The sequence below is a fragment of the Schistocerca cancellata genome, chromosome 7, assembly GCF_023864275.1.
Source record: "Schistocerca cancellata isolate TAMUIC-IGC-003103 chromosome 7, iqSchCanc2.1, whole genome shotgun sequence".
Classification (NCBI taxonomy): domain Eukaryota; kingdom Metazoa; phylum Arthropoda; class Insecta; order Orthoptera; family Acrididae; genus Schistocerca; species Schistocerca cancellata.
Window position 1 is genome coordinate 185,792,295 of NC_064632.1, and position 24,388 is coordinate 185,816,682.

Sequence of the window (24,388 nt, forward strand, 5' to 3'; positions counted from 1 at the left end):
GAACATGAAACTAATAAAAGCATTAACTTTCTTGACCTGAAAATTTGCAATAGTAACAATAAACATCAATTCAGTATTTACAGAAAACCTACCACCACAGATGTCAGTATTAGCAACTCATCTTGCCACCCCCGCCAACAAAAAATGGCATATTTCAGAACGATGCTACACCGAATTAAAAAAGTACCAATGAGTGACACAGACCAACAAAATGAAATTAATATAATTAAAACAGTTGCTCATAATAATGAATATAAACCCACAATAATAGAAAAACTCCACAACAAAATGCAGACAAAACCCACAGATCCACTTCACAGCAGTCACTTCAAGCCAAATCAGTGTGCCACTGAAGCCAAACCTAAATATGCTACTCTCCCATACATAGGCCCACTTTCATACCAAATAGCAAACTTATTTAAAAAGAAGAAAAATATCAGAATCAGCTTTTCCACAAATAATAAATTACAACAAAAAGTAATCCATGATGTAAACACCTCCAAGAGTCCCTACCGTAAGTCAGGAATATACAAACTCAAATGTGATACATGCCCAAAATTCTACATTGGACAGACAGGCAGAAGTTTTGAAATTAGATACAAAGAACATATTGATGCTCTAAGACTTGGTAACTTGAACAAATCAGCATTTGCAGCCCATATTGCTGAAGAAAGCCATTCAGTGGGAAACATTGAGGACAACTTAAAGATTTTGCATCTAACAGAAAAAGGAGCCACTATGAATATACTAGAAGAAATAGAAATACACACACACAAAAACAGCACCCCAGACAATATCCTTAACGAACAAACAGAGTTGGCTAACACCCCTTTCCTGAAAAATTTCCAAAAATTACTTTCCAGCCTCCAAAGCAAATAATATTAATACACCTATCTGCAGATCAAGTAGAAAATTTATATGTCACTATAATTCTCATGCTGCCAAATGTAATAAAATAATATACTATTTTACCTATACAGTTCTAAATATATATAAAAAACTTTATAATTAAATTAGCAATAACAGATGAAAAAAAAATCGATCTCTCTCTGTACTAAAGTAAAAGACATTACAGTTTTGTAAAACAATATATGATCCTTTCCAAACATAGGACATCATTGTCAAATTTACGATATATCATTGCATCTGTGACACCCATATGTTTGTAAACTCTTTGTATGTGCCAAAACATGTGGTGTGTGGGTGGAATGATCTCAGTGACAGTGTACAGTGAGAACTATTACGTGTGCAACAACGAGGATGCAGTGGAAATGGATTTACATCGATTGGATGAACGTTATGGAAACAATCACTCGAAACCGACGTTTCACGTAAGTCACATGCAATGAAAATCTGCAACGCAACCATCTGTGTGTGGCGTGTTTGTAATTATGTTTTATTTATATTTTAGGACAATTAATGTATAAAAAACACACCAAATGTCAGAAAGAAAGCGTGTAAACCGTCTGATGATGAATCGCAACGATTCGAAACCGGTAACGGTTTCCTTTGAATAAAGGAACTCAAAGTAAATTTGTGGCTGGTTGCTGTCCTGACACCATCAACATTTACAATATCTGTGTCCGAAACATCATGTTGAGATCACGGGTCGCAAAGTCGACGGCTGGAAAGTCCACGACAACCGCACACAATAGGTCCTTCCCGCCATCCTGTCAGACGAGTGTCGTCCACAAAGAAAGATCCGTTTCTATTTCTATCCGCGGCAGCGCTACGATCGCAGTTCCGAGCACGCGCAGCAGTTACACTGACCCAGGGAGAAGACAGGTACGTCATTTTCAGATCGCTGCTGCCGACGTATGCTTTGTAGTACTTCTTTATAATGTCAGCCGTAATTGAAAATGCCGATGTGTATGAAATCAAATCTGTGATTCGTTTTCTAAATGCAAAGAAAGTTAAACCAAATAAAATTCATCGGCAAATCTACGAGGTTTAGGGACAAAATGCTATGAGTGATTCAATGGTTAGAAGATGGGTCAGATTGTTCAATGAAGCGCGTGATGAAGTTATGAAGATCGAAGTGGACGCCCATCTCTGGTTACTGATGAACTGGTTCACACAGCTGAAGAGATGTTGCTTACCTTGCGCATGGACTACTCAGTTCATATATTTTACTTATTTTTTTCATAGTTCCACACAACTTCTTCTTGTTTTCTCGATTGATCTGTGTTCAGTTTTTCAAGGCCTATCCACTGTGCCAACTTATAACTAAATCTGAGGGGGGTGCGATGGGGAGGTTCCCTTGTCAGAAGAAATAGTCGTGTACAAGTTTAGAATGCTCTGGTTACTGAAAGGGTGTGATGAAAAAGTCGGCGAGCAACTACTACCCAGATATGTGAGATGGGAAACACGGCAACCGAAAGTGCAGGCCTTCAATCTTTGGAGAAGGCTTGCAAGTCAGTTATTGTGTCCATGTGGAGTTGTCCGTTAGGCAAGGGGGAGCGTGCAGTACTCCAGGCTCTACAGCTCCGTGATGTGGAGTTGTGTTCAGATTCTCCTCAGTTGAGGAGATAGTGACGATGCATCCATATCACTGACATCCCCATGCCGTGGCTACAGCTATGACTACAGATACGCCTACATCTACACTCTGCAAGCCCCTCATGGAATGTAAGACAGCGTGACACATGCTACTGCATGCGAGAGTATCTCTCTCGCTCACCCCCAATTAGGAGTTTTATTTTTATTCATTTTCTGTCCTCCCATTGCTTATGTGTGTGGTTTTTCGTGACTGAACAGACATTGTCCAGTAAAACGTGTATATTATCTAGGCACCTTTGCTACATATGTCAGTGCCTTTTACTTTTTTCAATCGTGTGAGCTCAGTTATTAATTTATTTGTGACTCTTCCTCAAAATATACTAATTAATTGTGTAGTCGACTCTTATTTCAGTACAGTTGTGCTACAACGTTCAGTCCTAAATCTGTCACCACATCTGATCTATTCCAGTGTGATTTTACAGAAATTCACGGTCAGGGCAGGGACTGAGGTAGTTTGTGCTGGTTTCCAAGCAACACAGATGGGAATGCGGTTCCAACTTTTCCAACACAGGAGCCCAATTTAACTCTGGTGGTGGGGCTAAAGAGCCAGTTTTGACTGCCGATCCACTGTGTTCAGACTGTGTCAACACAAACCTATCATAACAACACGCAAGTATGCTGTTTGGGAATAGGTACAGACTGCTGAATTACTAGCCTACGTTGGTCTAACGACATTTACAGTTTGCTTTCTTTTTTCTTGGTCCCACACCAAGTGCTACACCAGCTCAGCTTAACAGGGACGACTCCAATACAAACGTGGACTGGCTGTCAACTTCTCAGAAAATGTATGCGGTTTCTCCATGATGTCCTGTCCGCCGCTATGGACTTGGCAATCTACAGAACAACTGTTTTGTGCAGCTAAGATCTAGCTTCATTTTTATGCCCGTTTTATTATGAATTTTGTTTAGCAGATAAATAGCTTGTTGCCTAGTTTCAACAGAAGACAAAAGACAAACGTCGTTATCTGTCGGACAGAAAATCACTCCTTTTCATGGTACATACGTTAATATTCTGCCAAAAGTTAGTATTATATACTATCTGCTCAATAGTATCTGGACACCTAGTAGTGGACATTAATATGGAGTGTGTCCACAATTAGCCTTTATGATGGCTTGAACTCTGCTTGCTCCTGTGCGGCTGGTCCCGGCGGAGGTTCGAGTCCTCTACATCTACATCTACATTTATACTCCGCAAGCCACCCAACGGTGTGTGGCGGAGGGCACTTTACGTGCCACTGTCATTACCCCCTTTCCTGTTCCAGTCGCGTATGGTTCGCGGGAAGAACGACTGTCTGAAAGCCTCCGTGCGCGCTCTAATCTCTCTAATTTTACATTCGTGATCTCCTCGGGAGGTATAAGTAGGGGGAAGCAATATATTCGATACCTCATCCAGAAACGCACCCTCTCGAAACCTGGCGAGCAAGCTACACCGCGATGCAGAGCGCCTCTCTTGCAGTCTGCCACTTGAATTTGCTAAACATCTACGTAACGCTATCACGGTTACCAAATAACCCTGTGACGAAACGCGCCGCTCTTCTTTGGATCTTCTCTATCTCCTCCGTCAACCCGATCTGGTACGGATCCCACACTGATGAGCAATACTCAAGTATAGGTCGAACGAGTGTTTTGTAAGCCACCTCCTTTGTTGGTGGACTACATTTTCTAAGGACTCTCCCAATGAATCTCAACCTGGTACCCGCCTTACCAACAATTAATTTTATATGATCATTCCACTTCAAATCGTTCCGCACGCATACTCCCAGATATTTTACAGAAGTAACTGCTATCATATAATCATACAATAAAGGATCCTTCTTTCTATGTATTCGCAATACATTACATTTGTCTATGTTAAGGGTCAGTTGCCACTCACTGCACCAAGTGCCTATCCGCTGCAGATCTTCCTGCATTTCGCTACAATTTTCTAATGCTGCAACTTCTCTGTATACTACAGCATCATCCGCGAAAAGCCGCATGGAACTTCCGACACTATCTACTAGGTCATTTATATATATTGTGAAAAGCAATGGTCCCATAACACTCCCCTGTGGCACGCCAGAGGTTACTTTAACGTCTGTAGACGTCTCTCCGTTGATAACAACATGCTGTGTTCTGTTTGCTAAAAACTCTTCAATCCAGCCACACAGCTGGTCTGATATTCCGTAGGCTCTTACTTTGTTTATCAGGCGACAGTGCGGAACTGTATCGAACGCCTTCCGGAAGTCAGGAACAATAGCATCTACCTGGGAGCCTGTATCTAATATTTTCTGGGTCTCATGAACAAATAAAGCGAGTTGGGTCTCACTCGATCGCTGTTTCCGGAATCCATGTTGATTCCTACATAGTAGATTCTGAGTTTCCAAAAACGACATGATACTCGAGCAAAAAACATGTTCTAAAATTCTACAACAGATCAACGTCAGAGATATAGGTCTATAGTTTTGCGCATCTGCTCGACGACCCTTCTTGAAGACTGGGACTACCTGCGCTCTTTTCCAATCATTTGGAACCTTCCGTTCCTCTAGAGACTTGCGGTACACGGCTGTTAGAAGGAGGGCAAGTTCTTTCGCGTACTCTGTGGTCCTCCCTCGGGCATGGGTGTGTGTGTTTGTCCTTAGGATAATTTAGGTTAAGTAGTGTGTAAGCTTAGGGACTGATGACCTATCAGTTAAGTCCCATTAGATTTCACACACATTTGAACATTTTTTTGAACTCTGCCTGAGACAGTTTCATAGAGATATCTGAACGTCTCTGTAGGTAGCACCTTCCTCCTCAACCGCTGACATCGAAGAAGTCGACTTTCTAACTAACCCTGAAGGTGTTTCGACGTTCTAACTAACCCTAAAGGTGTTCCATTGGTGTAGGTCGGGACTATTAGCAAGCCAGTCTGTTTCAGGAATGTTATTGTCCAGAAACCATTGTCTCACAGATGCTGCTTTATGGCAGGATGCATTGTCACGCTAATACACACAGTCCGCAGCTTGTGGTCTAGTGGCTAGCGTTGCTGACCCTCAAACACGGGATCCCGGGTTAGACTCCCGGCCAGGTTGGGGATTGAGTGTTTGTGTTTTCATCATCATCATCATCATCATCATCATCATCATCATTCGTGACAATGGCAAGACTGGACTGTGCAAAAATTGGGGCTTTGTACGGGCGCTGATGAAAGCGAGTTGAGCGCCCCACAAAGCAAACATCATCAAATACACACAGTCGTCGTCTCCCAACTGTTCCTCTACTTTACGCAGCGCACAATGCTGTAACATGGGACCACATCACTACCACCTTCTCTGTGCCTCACTGTTGGCACTACACGAGGGCTGCTAATGTTTTTCAGACTTTCTCCAACTCAAACCTTTCCGTCGGATTGCCGCAGGGCGTAGCGTTCTCCATTATTCAAAATCCCTCTTGTCTGGTCATTCAATGTCCAGTGGCATTCCACTTGACATCTCCTCAAGAGTCGCTTATCACTGACTACAGAAATGTGTGCATTATGACGACCTGCTTGACCATTGTAACCCGTTCTCTTTAACTCCTTGTGCACAGTCATTGCTGGTAGCACTCTGGAACTCACGAGCGATTCCTTTTGTTGATTTTACGCGGTTTTTTACAGCTGCATTTAGCAATGGTCGACAGTTGCTGTCCGCCAGTACATGAGATATGCCTAGGCTTGGTTTAGCTATGGTTGGTCCTTCACGTGCCCACTTCGCAATGGCATCACCAACAGCCGACTTGGGCAGCTTTAGAATGATTGAAATGTCCCTGATGTACTTATTGCTCAGGCGAAATCGGATGATTAATCCACGTGAGAAGTCATTGAACTCTCATGACCGAATCATGCTGCTGTTCCTGATTCTCTACTGACAATACAATACTTCGCACCTCCAAGTATAGTGGCGGGTCTGCCTGTCGTGACATCTAGTGATAAATTCCCTATTACGAGGCGTGTTTTTTTTAAGTGAGGTCCGTTTGAACATCAGTACACAACGAAAGGTTATTTCAAAAAAGTAAATTTATTTTCTGAAACTACGTACTTCACTCTATTTTTCGACATAGTTGCCAAGTTTGTTGAAACAGTATCATACCTCTCAACTAGTTTTAAAATATCCTCTTCATAAAAACTTGCTGCCTGCTCCGATACCTGGCCGGGGTGGCCGAGCGGTTCTAGGCGCTACAGTCTGGAACAGCGGCGACCGCTACGGTCGTAGGTTCGACTCCTGCCTCGGGCATGGATGTGTGTTATGTCCTTAGGTTAGTTAGGTTTAAGTAGTTCTAAGTTCTAGGGGACTGATGTCATCAGAAGTTAAGTCGCATTGTGCTCAGAGAAATTTGACCCTGCTCCGATAACCAACAGTTCACTACAATTTTCACGTCGTTGTCATCATTGTAACGGTTGCCACTCAGGTGTTTTTTGAGGTGGAGGAACAGATGGTAATCGCTCGGCGCAAGATCAGGACTGTAGGGTGGATGGGTGGGTGGTCTAAAACTTCCCAGCCAAAACTGTCCAATAAATCACGGGACTAACCTGCAGTGTGAGGTCTTGCATTGTCATGGAGAAAGACAAATCCCTTTGTCAGCATGCCGCGTGTTTTGTTTTGAATCGCTCTTCGTAGCTTTCAAAGGGTTTGGCAGTGTGCTTCTGCATTGATAGTGGTTCCTCGTTGCACGAAGTCAACCAACAAAACAACATGCCTATCCCAAAACACCGACGCCCTGATTTTGCACTGGAACAGCGTCTGTTTGGCCTTCACCTTTACAAGTGTGTGTGTGTGTGTGTGTGTGTGTGTGTGTGTGTGTGTGTGTGTGTCTCCATTCCATGCTCTGTTGCTTCGATTCGGGCGTGATATGCGAAACCCATGTCTCGTCTCCAGTTATGATCAGACTCAAGAAGCCGTCACCTTCTTCGCGATAACGAGTCAAGAACTTCATCGCACACTCAAATCTTTGGTTTTTGTGGTCCTCTGTTAGGAGTTTCGGGACCCAACGGGAGCACAGTTTCCTAAACTTTAGGTGTTCAGAAACAATATTGTAAAGCACTGATCTCGACACGTCAATAAATTAGTTTGAGAGACGTATTATTGTGAAGCACTTGTTCTCACGAATCCTCGCTTGAACTGAAGCCACCAAATCGTCCGTAATCAAAGAAGGGCCACCGGAGCGGTCCTCATCATGGACGTTGTCACGGTCATTTTTGAATTCTCGTACCAACTTACGCACTTTCCTTTCTCTTATAACAGTATCGCAAATCTGTCGATGAATTTCTGCAGCAGACAGAATCCTTGCTGACAAAAACCGTTATCACTGAGCGAACCTGACACGCGGCGGTCGAGTTGATAGTCTTCAACCTTTTGAAAGCACTGAACAGAACCGTACGGGTTAGCTACAGAGCTGAAACTAAGCACAGTTGTTCTCGAGGCATGCCGGTACACGACGCACGCGCTCGTTGCGGTATGTGCGCGAACTATGAGTGCCTACAACAAAACGGACCTTACTTAAAAAAACACGCCTCGTAGATATGAGTGTCTGGATGTTGTTGTTGTGGTCTTCAGTCCAGAGACTGGTTTGATGCAGCTGTCCATGCTACTCTATCCTGTGCAAGCTTCTTCATCTCCCAGTACGTGCTGCAACCTACATCCTTCTGAAGCTGTTTAGTTTATTCATCTCTTGGTCTCCCTCTACGATTTTTACCCTCCACGCTGCCCTCCAATACTAAATTGGTGACCCCTTGATGCCTCAGAATATGCCCTACCAACCGATCCCTTCTTCTAGTCAAGTTGTGACACAAATTTCTCTTCTCCCCAGTTTTATTCAATACCTCCTCATTAGTTATGTGATCTACCCATCTAATCTTCAGCATTCTTCCGTAGCACCACATTTCGAAAGATTCTATTCTCTTCTTGTCCAAACTATTTATCGTCCACATTTCACTTCCACACATGGCTACACTCCGTACAAATACTTTCAGAGACGAGTTCCTGACACTTAAATCTATACTCGATGTTAACAAATTTCTCTTCTTCAGAAACACTTTCCTTGCCTTTGCCAGTCTACATTGTATATCCTCTCTACTTCGACCATCGTCAGTTATTTTGCTCTCCAAATAGCAAAACTCATTTACTACTTTAAGCGTCGCATTTCCTAATCTAATTCCCGCAGCATCACCCTATTTAATTCGACTACTTTCCATTATCCTCGTTTTGCTTTTGTTGATGTTCATCTTATATCCTCCTTTCAAGACACTGTCCATTCCGTTCAGCTGCTCTTCCAGGCCCTTTGCTGTCTCTGACAGAATTACGATGTCATCGGCGAACCTCAAAGTTTTTATTTGTTCTCCATGGGTTTTAATTCCTACTCCGAATTTTTCTTTTGTTTCTTTTGCTGCTTGCTCAATTTACAGATTGAATAACCTCGGGGAGAGGCTACAACCCTGTGTCACTCCCTTCCCAACGACTGCTTCTCTTTCATGCCCCTCGACTCTTATAACTGCCATGTGGTTTCTGTACAAACTGTAAATAGAATTTCGCTCCCTGTGTTTTACCCCTGCCACCTTCAGTATTTGAAAGAGAGTATTCCAGTCAAGGTTGTCAAAAGCTTTCTCTAAGTCTACAAATGCTAGAAACGTCGGTTTGCCTTTCCTTAATAGATCTTCTAAGATAAGTCGTAGGGTCAGTATTGCCTCATGTGTTCCAATATTTCTACGGAATCCAAACTGATCTTCCCCGAGGTCGGCTTCTTCCAGTTTTTACATTCGTCTGTAAAGAATTCGTGTTGGTATTTTGCAGCCGTGGATTATTAAACTGATAGTTCGGTAATGCTGTCTGGATACTTTCAATGAAATAGGGTATTCGGCATGGCAGGTGATTAATTTTTTGTCTAGTCGGGCGTACTGTGCAGTGAGTGTGAGAACTGCAGAGACGCACCTTGTCGGACCATCTTGGTGACGTTGAAGTCGACGCCGCCCACGTAGCCGTGCACGATCACCTTGGTGGGGCGGCGCGGGTCGAAGACGCCGTCCAGCCGCTGCTGGCCGTCTTCAAGGCGCAACTCCACCGGCTCGTCCGGGTGCTCGCTACAAACACACTGTCTTCAGAAATAATGTTCTCCATAAACACTAACACTGAAGTGACAGAAGTCATGGGACATCGACATGCACATATACAGATGGCAGTAGTATCGCATACATAAGATATACTACTGGCCATTAACTTTGATACACCAAGAACAAATGCAGATGATAAACGGGTATTCATTGGACAAATATATTATACTAGAACTGACATGTGATTACATTTTCACGTAATTTGGGTGCATAGATCCTGAGAAATCAGTACCCAGAACAACCACCTCTGGCCGTAATAACGGCCTTGATACGCCTGGGCATTGAGTCAAACAGAGCTTGGATGGCGTGTACAGGTACAGCTGCCCATGCAGCTTCAACACGATACCGCAGTTCATCAAGAGTAGTGACTGGCGTATTGTGACGAGCCAGTTGTCGGCCACCATTCACCAGGCGTTTTCCATTGGTGAGAGATCTGTAGAATTTGCTGGCCAGGGCAGCAGTCGAACATTTTCTGTATCCAGAAAGGCCCGTACAGGATCTGCAACATGCGGTCGTGCATTATTTTGCTGAAATGTAGGGTTTCGCAGGGATCGAATGAAGGGTAGAGCCAAGGGTCCTAACATATCTGAAATGTAACGTCCACTATTCAAAGTGCTGTCAATGCGAACAAGAGGTGACAGAGACGTGTAACCAATGGCACCCTATACCTTGGCGCCGGGTGATATGCCAGTATGGCGATGACGAATACACGCTTCCAATGTGCGTTCACCGCGATGTCGCCAAACACGGACGCGACCATCGTGTTGCTGTAAACAGAACCTGGATTCATCCGGAAAAAGACGTTTTGCCATTCGTGCACCCAGGTTCGTCGCCGAGTACACCATCGCAGGCGCTTGTGTCTGTCATGTAGCGTCAAGGGTAACCGCAGCCACGGTCTCCGAGCTGATAGTCCATGCTGTTGCAAACGTCGTCGAACTGTTCGTGCAGATGGTTGTTGTCTTGCAAACGTCTCCATATGTTGACTCAGGGATCGAGACGTGACTGCACGATCCGTTACAGCCATGCGGATAAGATGCCTGTTATCTCGACTGCTAGTGATACGAGGCCATTGGGATCCAGCACGGCGTTCCGTATTACCCTCCTGAATCCACGGATTCCATATTCTGTTAACAGTCATTGGATCTCGACCAACGCGAGCAGCAATGTCGCTATACGATAAACCGTAATCCGACCTTTATGAAAGTCGGAAACGTGATAGTTCGCATTTCTCCTCCTTACACGAGGCATCACAACAACGTTTCACCAGGCAACGCCGGTCAACTGCCGTTTGTGTATGAGGAATCGGTTGGAAACTTTCCTCATGTCAGCACGTTGTAGGTGTCGCCACTGGCGCCGACCTTTGGTGAATGGTCTGAAAAGCTAATCATTTGCATATCACAGCATCATCTTCCTGTCGGTTAAATTTCACGTCTGTAGTACGTTATCTTCGTAGTGCAGCAATTTTAATGGCCAGTAGTGTATAAAAGGGCAGCGTATTGGCTGAGCTGTCATTTGCACTAAGGTGACTGATGTGGAAAGGTGTCCGACGTGATTATGGCCGCGACTTTGAACACGGAATGGTACACGGAGATAGGCGCATGGAACATTCCAGTTCGGAAATCGTTAGGGAATTCCATATTCTGAGAACCTCAGTGTCGAGAGAGTACCGAGAGTACCAAATTTCCTATCAGCACAGACAACGCAGCAGCCTACAGCCTTTACTTAACGACCGAGAGCAGCGGCGAGTTGTCAGTGGTAAGAGACAAGCAACACTGCGTGAAATAACCAGGGAAATGAATGTGTGACATACGACGAATAATCGGTTGTGGCTCCATAATGGTGTTGTCTGTATTTACACAGAATTTGCTAGGTCCACTGGTCCAATTGAATCGATACTGACTGCAAATGTTTACGTTCGGCTACTGGGAGACCATTTTCAGCCATTCATGGATTTATGATCCTAAACGGCGATGGAATTTTTATCGATGACAGTGCCCCTGTCACCGGACCATAGTTGTTTACGAGTGGTTTGAAGAACATTCTGGACAGTTCAAGAGAATGATCTGGCCACCCAGATCACCCGACATGAACGTCATTGAACATTTATGGGACAGAATCGAAAAGTCAGTTGGGCACAAAATCCTGTACCGGCAACACTTTCGCAATTATGGACGGCTATAGAGACAGCGTAGCTTAATATTTCTGTAATGGACTTTCAACGACTTGTTGAATCCATGCCACGTCGAGTTGCTGCCTCACGGCGAGCAAAAGGAGGCCCGAAATGATTATCTGGCGGTATGCCATGACTTTTGCCACCTCAGTGTATATACACTGTTGAGTCACATTACTGAACCAATGTTTATTAAAAATTTTTACCAAGGACACATCTGATGACATAACTTTATACTACAGAGAGCTGCACTGCCAGATGAAAACGTGAAGCGCCCAGAAGACATGATCGGTGGAACGTCGTACACGTACACGCCATCTACAAGTATGTAAATATTTTGAGTTGCAATTCTGTGTGACAAATAGAACGCCCACCAGAGAGCATTAGTCTTGTTCGGGTTTAGTGTTGTTACCTGGCCTGGTTGGGTGTATAAAGGCTGTGAACAGTGCCAGATGTTCAGTGATCACTGTGAAGGACACAGAGATGACACTTACTTGTGTGAGACAGTGTTACCTGCCACTGACAACAGCTTGGTTAGTTGGTTGATTTGTGGGAAGGGGCCAAATAGCGAGTTCATTGGTCCCATTGGTTTAAGGAAGGATGGGGAAGGATGTTGGCCGTTCCCTTTCAAAGAATAATGATGGTGATGATTTAGTCGAGGGGGCACTCGACATCACGGTCATCAGCGCCCTGACGAAAAGTCAACATGAAATCTCATGGGTAGGGACGAAGTCTGTCCTCGCATGCGGAGCAGTTTACAACGCACTAAAGTCTGTCGCCCTTCCCTATCAAACCTGGCAGTTCACAAATTTTCACCACTCTGTTAACACTGGTATCGGTATCTGCAAGGATGATGGACAGATCTCCAGCGAGACCGAGGGCTGCCCTAATATCAGTATAATACACAACACACGTAGCCACAATATGCTGAACTGAAAGTGGCAAGCCACAAACATCACAGAATGCTGGATCCTCCCGCCGAAGGAGGAAGCCATGTGTGAAAGGTCTATACCCGTTGCGCAGTCTGGTAAGCAAAACCTCCTTCCCGCGGCGAGGCCTACACGAAGTCCGCCAAGCCTTTGTGGTCGATTTGAGCGACCGCCGTTTGTTGTCTGACACCTGCAACCATTCAGTCTCCCACTGACGCATGATGCATATGTCAGAAAATGAGGTAATGGCGTACAACGAGATGGGACATTGATGGACAGCACCATCCCAACATGCTTCCTTGGCAGCTTTGGCAGCCATGTCGTTACCCTGTATCCCAACGTGGCCAGGCATCAAGCAAAAGATCACCTCCTTGGCACGGCGTTGGAGCCGTTGTAAGCAGTCATGGATGAGCTGAAGCAGCGGGTCTACCGGATACATTTGGTGAAGTGCTTGCAGTGCACTAAGAGAGTCGAAACACACAAGAAAACGCGTACGGTGATGTCTGTGAACCCTCTCCAGTGCCATCAGAATGCCACATAACTCCGCATTGTAATTTGCAAATTGTTCTGGAAGACGCACTTTAATAACCCCATCAGGGAAAACCACAGAACAACCGAGAGCATTCTCCTACTGGGATTGATCTGTATAAATAACAATAAAACTATGGTACATACTTAAAATAGGCGAAAACAAAGTTGTAAAAACCACATCTGGAGTACAACTTTTCGTGTACTGTGTCAAGCTTAAAATCACTTTGGGCCTCTGAAAGCACCAAGGCGGCAGTGCATTCCATCCTTGGGTGTGGATTTTCATGCCTAAGAGATCCAGATCCTTGGGACAGTCCGTAGCATGTATACCAAATGGCTGGGTCGCTTGGGGCCGATTCCCTTTCAAAGGAACCATCCCGGCATTTTCCTGAAGCGATTTAGGGAAATCACGGGAAACCTAAATCAGCATGGACGGACGCTTGATTGAACCGTCGTCCTCCAGAATGCGAGTTCAGTGTGCTAACCACTGCGCCACCCCACTCCGTGACAATAGCCTGAAAGGGGCCTCAATGTGTGTCTCCATTTGGCCACCTTGGCGAATGGTACAATATCCAGATTTGTGCAGCATTGCAATGTGACAGTGGTCCGATGTTGGACTGCAAGCGATCGTGGGAGCAAGCATACTCGTTGTCTAGGTTCCAGCAGATCACATCTGACCACCACAAGCCAGCATTGCCATATTGTCCACCAACTATATCGTAATCCATTCATAGAGACTGCCATCTGAGAACAAGTAGTAATGGGTTGCCTGCAACATTCTAGGTCTACCTCCACCATTGGTGCAGCAGCTGGTCTAAAGAGCTGCCATTAACACAACAACAAAAATGGATGCATTTAGAGTGGTACCATCACCAGGAAACGTGGGCTTCTGATGAATGGCGCTGTATTGTGTGCTGAGATGAATCGTTGTTCTGCACTATTCCGCATGATTATCGTCGGTGAGTATGTTGGAGGCCTGGAGACTGTTCTCATTCTTCCTGTGTCTACTCCCGATTTCACGCTGTGGGGAGCCATCAGATATGATTCCAAGGCACAGTTAGTAGCAACTGAGGGAACTCTGACGTCATGATGGTACGTCACGGACATTCTGCGTCCTAAAGTGTGAGTTACCTGACAGTACTGTGGTGCCACCTTCAACGTGTAACATGTGTCTCTGAACTGTATGCATGTTTTCAGAGTACTCCTGTCACCACCAAGATCTCCAGATCTGTGTCCAATAGAACATGTGTGGGACCAGCAGAGATGTCCACTCCATCCCAGTGCCAGTATTCAGGATATGAAGGACATTTACGAGACTTGTGGGCCATCTTTCCTCAGAAAAGGGTACAGCAGCTTTATGAGATCCTTCCCAACCAAAGCAGTGCATGTACAGGGTCAGTGGAGGTGTAATATTATATTAAAAAGTCGGTTCGTGCTGCTAAGCTCTTTGTAAAATTGACTTGCTGTTGTAATCACTGGAATAACATTACATACACTCTCAACCTGTGAATTTTTATTTTGCTTCCTCCTCCCCTTCTGGGAGCTTCACTTTTTTTTTGTCTGGCAGTGTACGAGGAGCGACAATAAAGAAATGAGACTGATTTTCTTTGCAACATATGACAACCCTGCAGACTTGCGTAGGCACAATATCTTTGACCTTGGCCTATAAGCTGCACATTGATGCAATTGCTCAGTCGTGAGTTGTGCTGTAATAAGTTAACATGTGTTTGTGTCTCTCGTTACGGAAATGGAACCGCATAATATTGCGCAACGGCAGGCCATTTCTTTTTGCGTTAAATTGGGTGAAAACGCGACGACAACTTACGGTAAGCTTCAGAAGGCTTTTGAAGAGGAGGTTATGTCAAGAGATCAAGTTTTTCGTTGGCATAAAATGTTCAGTGAAGGCAGAACGAATGTTGAAAAGAACACCGCAGTGGACGACCATCAACCTCACGGACGGATGTCAACTTGGCCAGGGTCCATGAACTCGTACAATCTGATCGAAGATTATCCTTGAAAATGATTGCAAAAGAACTGAACATCAATCGAGAAACGGTTCGTCTAATAATAGCTGAAGATCTTGGTATGAGAAAGATTTGTGCAAAAATGGTCCCCAAAAATCTCACACCACAACAGCGAGAAACACGGAAAAATGTGGCAGCTGATCTGTTAGAGCAAACGGAAATCAATTCAGAATTGTTGAGTCGTGTTATCAGTGGTGATGAAAGTTGGTTTTTTCAGTAGATCAAGAGACAAAACGCCAAAGTTCGCAATGGTGCTCAAAGGGATCACCCAGACCAAAAAAAGTTCGCATGTCAAAGTCAAAAGTGAAATGCATGCTTCTGTGCTTCTTTGATTCCAATGTTCATGAAGAGTGGTGCCTCCTGGACAAACAGTTAACCATTATTACTACAAAGAAATTTTAGAAAGACTTCGTAAAAGAGTTCTTCGTGTCTGTGCCAACATTGCCGATAATTGGATTCTACATCACGATAATGCGCCATCCCATACTGCTCTGTCAGTACAGCAATTTTTAACCTCAAAACACATTTCAGTACTACCCCAGCCACCGTATTCACCAGATATCGCTCCATGCGACCTTTTTTTTTTATTTCCAAGAGTCAAAACGGCGGTCAAGGAATACCATTTTCAAACAACACAAGATGTCCAAAAACTTGTGACGAGGGTCTTCGAGGATATTACAGAAGATGAGTTCCAGAAATGTTACCATCAATGGCAGAAGCGCTGGAAAATGTGTTTGCAATCAGAAGAGAACCACTTTGAAGGTGACAACACTAAACTTGACTAAAACGGTAAGCAACATTTTTTTCACATCAGTCTCATTACTTTATTGTTGCTCCTCGTATACCACGATAAACAAATGATTAGGTCTAGAATATTTTACATGATCTTAACTGAAAAAATTTAGTATCCTGGAAAGCTCCCAAAGACTTTTAGTAATAGGTTTTGTTAAGCTCTAACTTGGGAAGTCATTTATTTAGTAACGTATTTTTTATTTCAGGGTCATTTTTAAAGTGAGAACCGACAGCGCATCGTTTTCGGGCATCCTGCAACGCGACGTCCGTTCACGGTCGCCAGCTCTTGGCCAGTCTCCCACCACGCCACCATTACGTTTGACGTCTCTGTCGGAGTTACTTGTATTGTTATACTGCTTCGTTTGTCGCCATCAGCAATCCTGTCAACTGTGAAGTGCGCTCGGTTATTCTGTTCTTAAATGCAAAACATATTCGTCTAGCTGAAACTCGCCAGCAGCTTGTTGCAGTCTATGGTGCTGGTGTAATGAGTGATGGAAATGTGCGTAAACAGTGTGGGTTGTTTAATGAAGGAAGGGCAAATGTGCATGATGAAGAACGATATGGACGGCCTGCTGTCATTAATGAAGACTTGATACAAAAATTTGACGAGGAAATTCGCCAAAACAGGCGCTTCGCTATTAACGAGTTGCATCAGAAATTTCCACAAGTTTTAATATCAGTGGTTTTTCACACCATCAGTGACAAACTTCACTACAAAAAAATGTGTGAGAGATGGGTGCCGAAAATGTTGACAGAAGAACAAAAAACAATGCGAATGCCACATTCTTTGTCCGTTTTGGAGCGCTGTCACAAGAATGGTGACGAGTTCTTGAGTCACATTGTGACCGGTGATGAAACGTGGATTGCGCACTACACTCCAGAGAATTAACGTCAATTCAGTGAGTGGCATCATTCAAAATCCCCGACGAAACAACGAAAATTCAAACAAGAATCTTCAATACGGAAAACCATGGCCGCGATTTTTTGGGACCGGAAAGGCATTCTTCTGTTTGACTTTTTGCTAATTAGAATGGCAATAAATGCTGAGAGGTACTGTGAAACATTATTAGAGCTTAGGCGCGTTATTCAGAATTGCCGCCGGGAACTGATCTCTAGCAGCGTCGCTCTGCTTCAAGATAATGCTCAACCTGACGTTGCGGCAGGAACAAAGACGCAGTCTCACAAGTTTCATCGGGAATTAGTGGATCACGCATTATACAGCCCTGACTTAGCACCATCGCGCTTTCATCTGTATCCAAAACTTAACGAATATCCTTGTGGAAAGCGCTTGGAAAATGATGACACGTTGAAGTAACTGTTACGAATTGATTTAACTGTCAGGCGGCAGAGTTATTTGATCCTGGGACCCAAAAGCTGGTTCAACGACTTGAAAAAGTTTAAATGTTCATGATGACTATGCTGAAAAGAGAAAAAATGTTCATATTGTAGTTTCTGATATATTTCACTCTATTACAAATCGGTTCTTAATTTAAAAATGACCCTCGTATTACCCATTTGGGGAAACTACAAGGTGTACAACTTTGCTTCCAGCGTTTTCCCCCAACATTTGAGGCTTTAACGAAACAAATTGCTTACATATCTATCATTCAAAGTACTTTCCACCGCTGGCCTCTACTTTCTCCCATCTTCCGGGCCGTGTACGAATCCCGCGTCGAAAAAATTGTTCATCTTTTGAAGGGATCCACGAATCGATCCAATTTGTGACTTCTTCATAAGATCGGAACTGTTAGTTAGCCAGGATGAGCCATTTATCTAAACAAGTGATAGTCAGAGGGAGCAATGTCTGGAGAATGTATCAGGTGGGGCAGGACTTCCCATTTTAACGTTTCCAAGTACGTTTTGACCTCTTTTGCAACATGCGGTCGAGCGTTATCATGCTGCAAAATCACTTTATCGTGCCTCTCACTGTATTGCGGCCATTTGTCTTTTAATGCTCTGCTCAGACGGATTAATTGTGTTCGATAACGAGCACCTGTGATTGTTTCATTTGGTTTTTTAACACCTCATAGTACACGACGCCGAGCTGGTCCCACCAAATGCTGAGCATGATCTTGGAGTCTTGAACATTCGGTTTGGCCGTCGACGTGGAAGCATGGCCGGGATATTCCCATGATTTTTTGCGTTTAGGGTTATCATAATGAACCCATTTTTCGTCCCCGGTCACAATGCGATGCGGAAATCCCTTCCGTTTTTGCCTCTGAAGCAACTGTTCACAAACACACAAACGCCGTCCTACGTCATTTGGTTTCAGCACACGCGGGACCCAAGTTCCTTCTTTCTGAATCATGCCCATAGCCTTGAGATGTTTTGAAATGGCTTGCTGTGTTACTCCCAGTCATCGTGCCAATTCTTCTTGAGTTTGACGCGAGTCTTCACTCAGCAATATCTCCAATTCTGCATCTTCGAAAACATTGTCTCTTCCACCGCGCTAAAATCACCGTTCTTGAAGCGTTGAAACCACTCACGACACGTTCTTTCACTAGCGCCCTTACCATACGTACTTGAGAGCATTCGATGCGGCTCAGCTGCTGTTTTCTTCATATTGAAACAAAACAGTAACACCTCCCGCAAATGTCGAGAATTAGGCTCTTAAACTGACATTTTCAATTAAGAACAACTTTATGATGCAGACACAAATCGACTAATGTTTGAATGAGGTTATGCTGACAGAGGTCCAAACCAACTGCCTGACGTCTGCGATCTCTTTCTTTCGACCGCTACTTACCGTTCTCGCCACCTAACGGCAAACGGCGGAAGCAAAGTTGTCCACCTTGTATTTCCCCTTGTTTAAATTTACTAATACAAAGTAACTGGAATTGTGTACGGGATTTGCAGTTGATACTAAATATTAGGATTAGGTGCACTGGCTGCAGCAGTACAGTAAATTACAGTTATTTTATTTCCACAAAATTCACTGGTGTTCAAATGGCTCTAAGCACTGTGGGACTTAACACCTGAGGTCATCTGTCCCTAGACTTAGAACTACTTAAACCTAACTAACCTAAGGACATCACACACACCCATGCCCGAGGCAGGAGTCGAACCTGCGACTGTAGCAGCAACCCGGTTCCGGACTGAAGCGCCTAGAAGCGCTCGGCCACAGCGGCCGGTCCACTGGTGATCAAAATTTAAAGATGAAAGTAAGTTTCGCATGACGTGTCACTGCCAGGAACATAACTTGACTAAACTAGGACCATGCACAGTAATAATGGCTACAGTATCGCACAGAAGGTAACTGAAAAAGTATGAAAGAGACGAACATAAATGATACTTTTATTGAAAGACAAAGATTCGTGATGGGCCCCTAGACATTAAATACGACGGTACTTCGTTCTTAATAAGGTGTGTGATTACCACGGAGGCCAGTGCATGCTGTACACCATGCTGGCCACAATGTTGGTAACGAGTTTTTGTGGTAGGGCGTTCCATCCCTCCACCAGTATGGCTGACGTAGGTGCACGATGAATTGCTGCAATATATATTTTAGTGATATTATCTTTCGTTTACTTAAATAGCTTATAATTAGAGCGTGACACTGAAGATGTTGAGGAAGTATTTTTACTTTTAGGTATTTATAAATATAGATATATTATTTTTACAGTAAAAATGTAATGTTTTATTTAAACTATATAAATTTTAGAAACGTTAACGGAGTTTAACCGCTAATATATGAAGTTAGCAGCTTTCATATTGGCTTTACATTTCCTTAATTGGAACTTTATAGTTCAATTATACACTCCTGGAAATGGAAAAAAGAACACATTGACACCGGTGTGTCAGACCCACCATACTTGCTCCGGACACTGCGAGAAGGCTGTACAAGCAATGATCACACGCACGGCACAGCGGACACACCAGGAACCGCAGTGTTGGCCGTCGAATGGCGCTAGCTGCGCAGCATTTGTGCACCGCCGCCGTCAGTGTCAGCCAGTTTGCCGTGGCATACGGAGCTCCATCGCAGTCTTTAACACTGGTAGCATGCCACGACAGCGTGGACGTGAACCGTATGTGCAGTTGACGGACTTTGAGCGAGGGCGTATAGTGGGCATGCGGGAGGCCGGGTGGACGTACCGCCGAATTGCTCAACACGTGGGGCGTGAGGTCTCCACAGTACATCGATGTTGTCGCCAGTGGTCGGCGGAAGGTGCACGTGCCCGTCGACCTGGGACCGGACCGCAGCGACGCACGGATGCACGCCAAGGCCGTAGGATCCTACGCAGTGCCGTAGGGGACCGCACCGCCACTTCCCAGCAAATTAGGGACACTGTTGCTCCTGGGGTATCGGCGAGGACCATTCGCAACCGTCTCCATGAAGCTGGGCTACAGTCCCGCACACCGTTAGGCCGTCTTCCGCTCACGCCCCAACATCGTGCAGCCCGCCTCCAGTGGTGTCGCGACAGGCGTGAATGGAGGGACGAATGGAGACGTGTCGTCTTCAGCGATGAGAGTCGCTTCTGCCTTGGTGCCAAAGATGGTCGTATGCGTGTTTGGCGCCGTGCAGGTGAGCGCCAACACCCGGCATCATGGTGTGGGGAGCGATCTCCTACACTGGCCGTACACCACTGGTGATCGTCGAGGGGACACTGAATAGTGCACGGTACATCCAAACCGTCATCGAACCCATCGTTCTACCATTCCTAGACCGGCAAGGGAACTTGCTGTTCCAACAGGACAATGCACGTCCGCATGTATCCCGTGCCACCCAACGTGCTCTAGAAGGTGTAAGTCAACTACCCTGGCCAGTAAGATCTCCGGATCTGTCCCCCATTGAGCATGTTTGGGACTGGATGAAGCGTCGTCTCACACGGTCTGTACGTCCAGCACGAACGCTGGTCCAACTGAGGCGCCAGGTGGAAATGGCATGGCAAGCCGTTCCACAGGACTACATCCAGCATCTCTACGGTCGTCTCCATGGGAGAATAGCAGCCTGCATTGCTGCGAAAGGTGGATATACACTGTACTAGTGCCGACATTGTGCATGCTCTGTTGCCTGTGTCTATGTGCCTGTGGTTCTGTCAGTGTGATCATGTGATGTATCTGACCCCAGGAATGTGTCAATAAAGTTTCCCCTTCCTGGGACAATGAATTCACGGTGTTCTTATTTCAATTTCCAGGAGTGTATTATTAACAGTAATATGCCTCTTTTTGGCTTCAAGTAATAAGAATAAGGTAGGTGAACTTATATTATTAAATAGAATTATGTCTTGATCTTCTTTTAGATATTTTGCTTTAATTTTTTTGTCTTTTTTCAGAGCTGTTTATACTTTATATATATATTCTTATTCTCAGCATGGTAATTATTATTCTGGTGTTTATACTTGTTCTCTTGGTTATGTTCGTGAATTGCCTTTAAATATTCTTTGTTTAAAGGGTGAATATTTTTTGTTTAGGTTGCTTAAGGATTTTAATTAAAATATTGTTTTGTGGAATCAATGATATAAAGTTTTTCCTCTTAGGCTGTGAATTTATTTTCTATGCGTTCTTTGAGTTTTTTTCTTTATTTTTTTCTAGAACTATAATTTTTATATTAGGTATTTATTATTTAATAATTGATTATAGAGTTTTTGTTGAGTGAGAACTTTTTAATTTAAATGGTTCTATGGTTGTTATGACTTTAATTTTGGACTGAATGTCTCTTATTTTTATGTCTTTTGTTATATATATTTCTTCTTTGGTTATTTATTATAGAGAGGATTATATATCAGGCAAAAAGAATATAAATCGTTTTATTATTATTGTTTTAATATTTATTCTTTCTATAGGGTTTTTATTTATTAGTCCTAATTTGATTAGAATTTTGTTAGGATGAGATGGTTTAGGTTTAGTTTCTTATTGTTTAGTTACTTACTACCAAAATGTAAAATCTTATAGTGCTGGTATATTAACTGCACTTTCTAATCGGTGATGTTGCTGTTTTAATTTCTATTGCTTGAATATTAAATTTTGGTGGTTGAAATTATATTTATTTTGATTTTATTTCTAATTCTTTTGAAATAAAGCTTATTACCATATTAATTGTTTTGGCAGCTATAACTAAAAGAGAAGAGTTCAAATTCCCTTTTCTTCTTGACTTCCTGCTGCCATGGCTGCACCTACTCCTGTTTCTGCTTTAGTTCATTCTTCTACCCTTGTTACTGCTGGAGTTTATTTATTAATTCGTTTCAGACCAATATTAGATACTTATAATTGTGGTTGATTCTTACTTTTAATTGATTGTATAACTATATTTATGGCTGGATTGCGGGCTAATTTTGAATTTGATTTGAAGAAGATTATTGCTCTTTCTACTTATGACAACTTGGTTTAATAATAAGAATTTTGGCTATAGGTTATCCAAAACTTGCATTTTTTCATTTATTAGCTCATGCTTTATTTAAGGTATTATTGTTTATGTGTGCAGGTTCAATAATTCATAATTTAAAGGATTCTCGGGATATTCGTTTTATAGGCTCAACTGTTAATTTTACACCTTTAAATTCAGTTTGTTTTAATGTTTCTAGTTTGTCTTTGTGTGGTATGCCCTTTTTAGCAGGGTTTTATTCAAAGGAATTGATTCTTGAAATGGTTTGTTTAAGATGAATTAATTGTTTAATTTTTTCTTTATTTTTTTACTGGTTTAACTGCTTCTTATTCTTTTGTTTGTTTTATTATTCAGTATCTGGTGATATTTATGCCACACGTACCCAATGGGATTTAATCCTCTAGTTTCAAGCGGTTCTAGGCGCTTCAGTCCGGAACCGCGCGACCGCTACGGTCGCAGGTTCGAATCCTGCCTCGGGCATGGTTGTGTGTGATGTCCTTAGGTTAGTTAGGTTTAAGTAGTTCTAAGTTCTAGGGGACTGATGACCTCAGCAGTTGAGTCCCATAGTGCTCAGAGGTATTTTAATCCTCTCGTTTGAAGAGCTCCTCCATCTGCAAAGTTTGATGTGGTCGCGCATTGTCATCCATAAAAATTGAGCCAGGGTCGAATGCATACCAGAAAAGATGCACATGGGGATGCAGGACTGTATCATAATAAGTTTGACTGGTGAGTGTACCGTGTTTAAAGATTTGGAGGTCAACATGCCCGTGGTACATTATGCCTCCCCGCACAATAACACTAGGACCAGAAAATCGATCATGTTCGTCAATGTTCTTGGGTGCCTTACATGGTCTCACCTCTCGCCATATGACGGGGCATCCAGTAATGTCTTAATGGAAGCCGCACCTCATGCTGTGAAATGGGTACATCTGGACATCGATGGGTAGTCAACTGTTTTGAATGTTACATACCTTATTTTTTTGTGTCTGTTATATGGTATTTACTGCGTTCTTTATATTCTCCAACATGTGTCGCACGTTTGTTTTCTTGTTTATTGTTGTGTTTGTGTTTGTATATGTGCTGCTGCCATGCGCAATATAATAAATAAATAACTAATTCAGAAAAACCACGGAAAACCTAAATCAAGGTGGACGGACAAAGCAAGCTTCAGGCTCCTGGATATGATGTCAGTGACTTAACAAATGCACTGCCTCTTCGGTTGGTGTCTATTGTTCAATGTTCTGTTGATTATACACAATTTGCACAAGATAATTTGAGTATAAAATGTGTTTTGTACTGTGACCTCGCATCTCTCTACACTGGTCACAGAACTCCTCAATTTTCTGGGTCCGAAAACGTGTAACACGAATCGTTTGTGTTGTGAATTCACGGAAGTCTTGCAGAAGCCCATTCAGTTAACTGTGTAATCTGACTGTTGCTTCTTAGCAGATTATCCCTCAACGAAATTTGTCATAAATACTGTATCTCTATTTCCTCAGTTCACGTATCGATACCAAGGATAAGAAGTCTCCATAAATGCTTACAGTCACTTACTTTTATCCATAAAGGCGTCCATTATTCAGGAACACCCTTTAATGACCTGCCAGCAACTAGTAATAAGATATAGTTTAAGAGGAAGCAAAAGCGTTTATTGGTGGTCAATTCCTTCTGCTCAACTGATGAATTTCCTACTTATTATTAACAACGTTATATAACGTGAATTATGTGCAGTACCCGACTTCCGTATGTCTTCAGCCCAACATCGTAATCTGTGGAAATAAGCATCGTATATTGCCTTCTTTTCCCGAAGCTCGTCTACAGTAATCTGTACATACGTTGTATACAGAGGGGTCCAAAAAAAGTACCACTGTTTAAAAGTCCATATCTGGCAAACTAATTGACGGAGTTGACTCGTCTTTGGTAGTGTAATAGTTTGTAGTTCCGACAATCGCCGCACAAGCGTTAT

At 43.4% G+C, this 24,388-nt stretch overlaps 1 protein-coding gene across 1 annotated transcript in view; it reads right to left on the bottom strand.

Annotated features, from left to right (window-relative positions):
* The window catches only part of LOC126091964 (pancreatic triacylglycerol lipase-like), a 271,059-nt gene that overhangs the window by 149,462 nt on the left and 97,209 nt on the right, over positions 1 to 24,388 (bottom strand). The window contains exon 3 of the mRNA XM_049907315.1: positions 9,479 to 9,627. Coding sequence (XP_049763272.1) covers positions 9,479 to 9,627 — 149 coding nt within the window. The remainder of the gene's footprint in view (positions 1 to 9,478; positions 9,628 to 24,388) is intronic.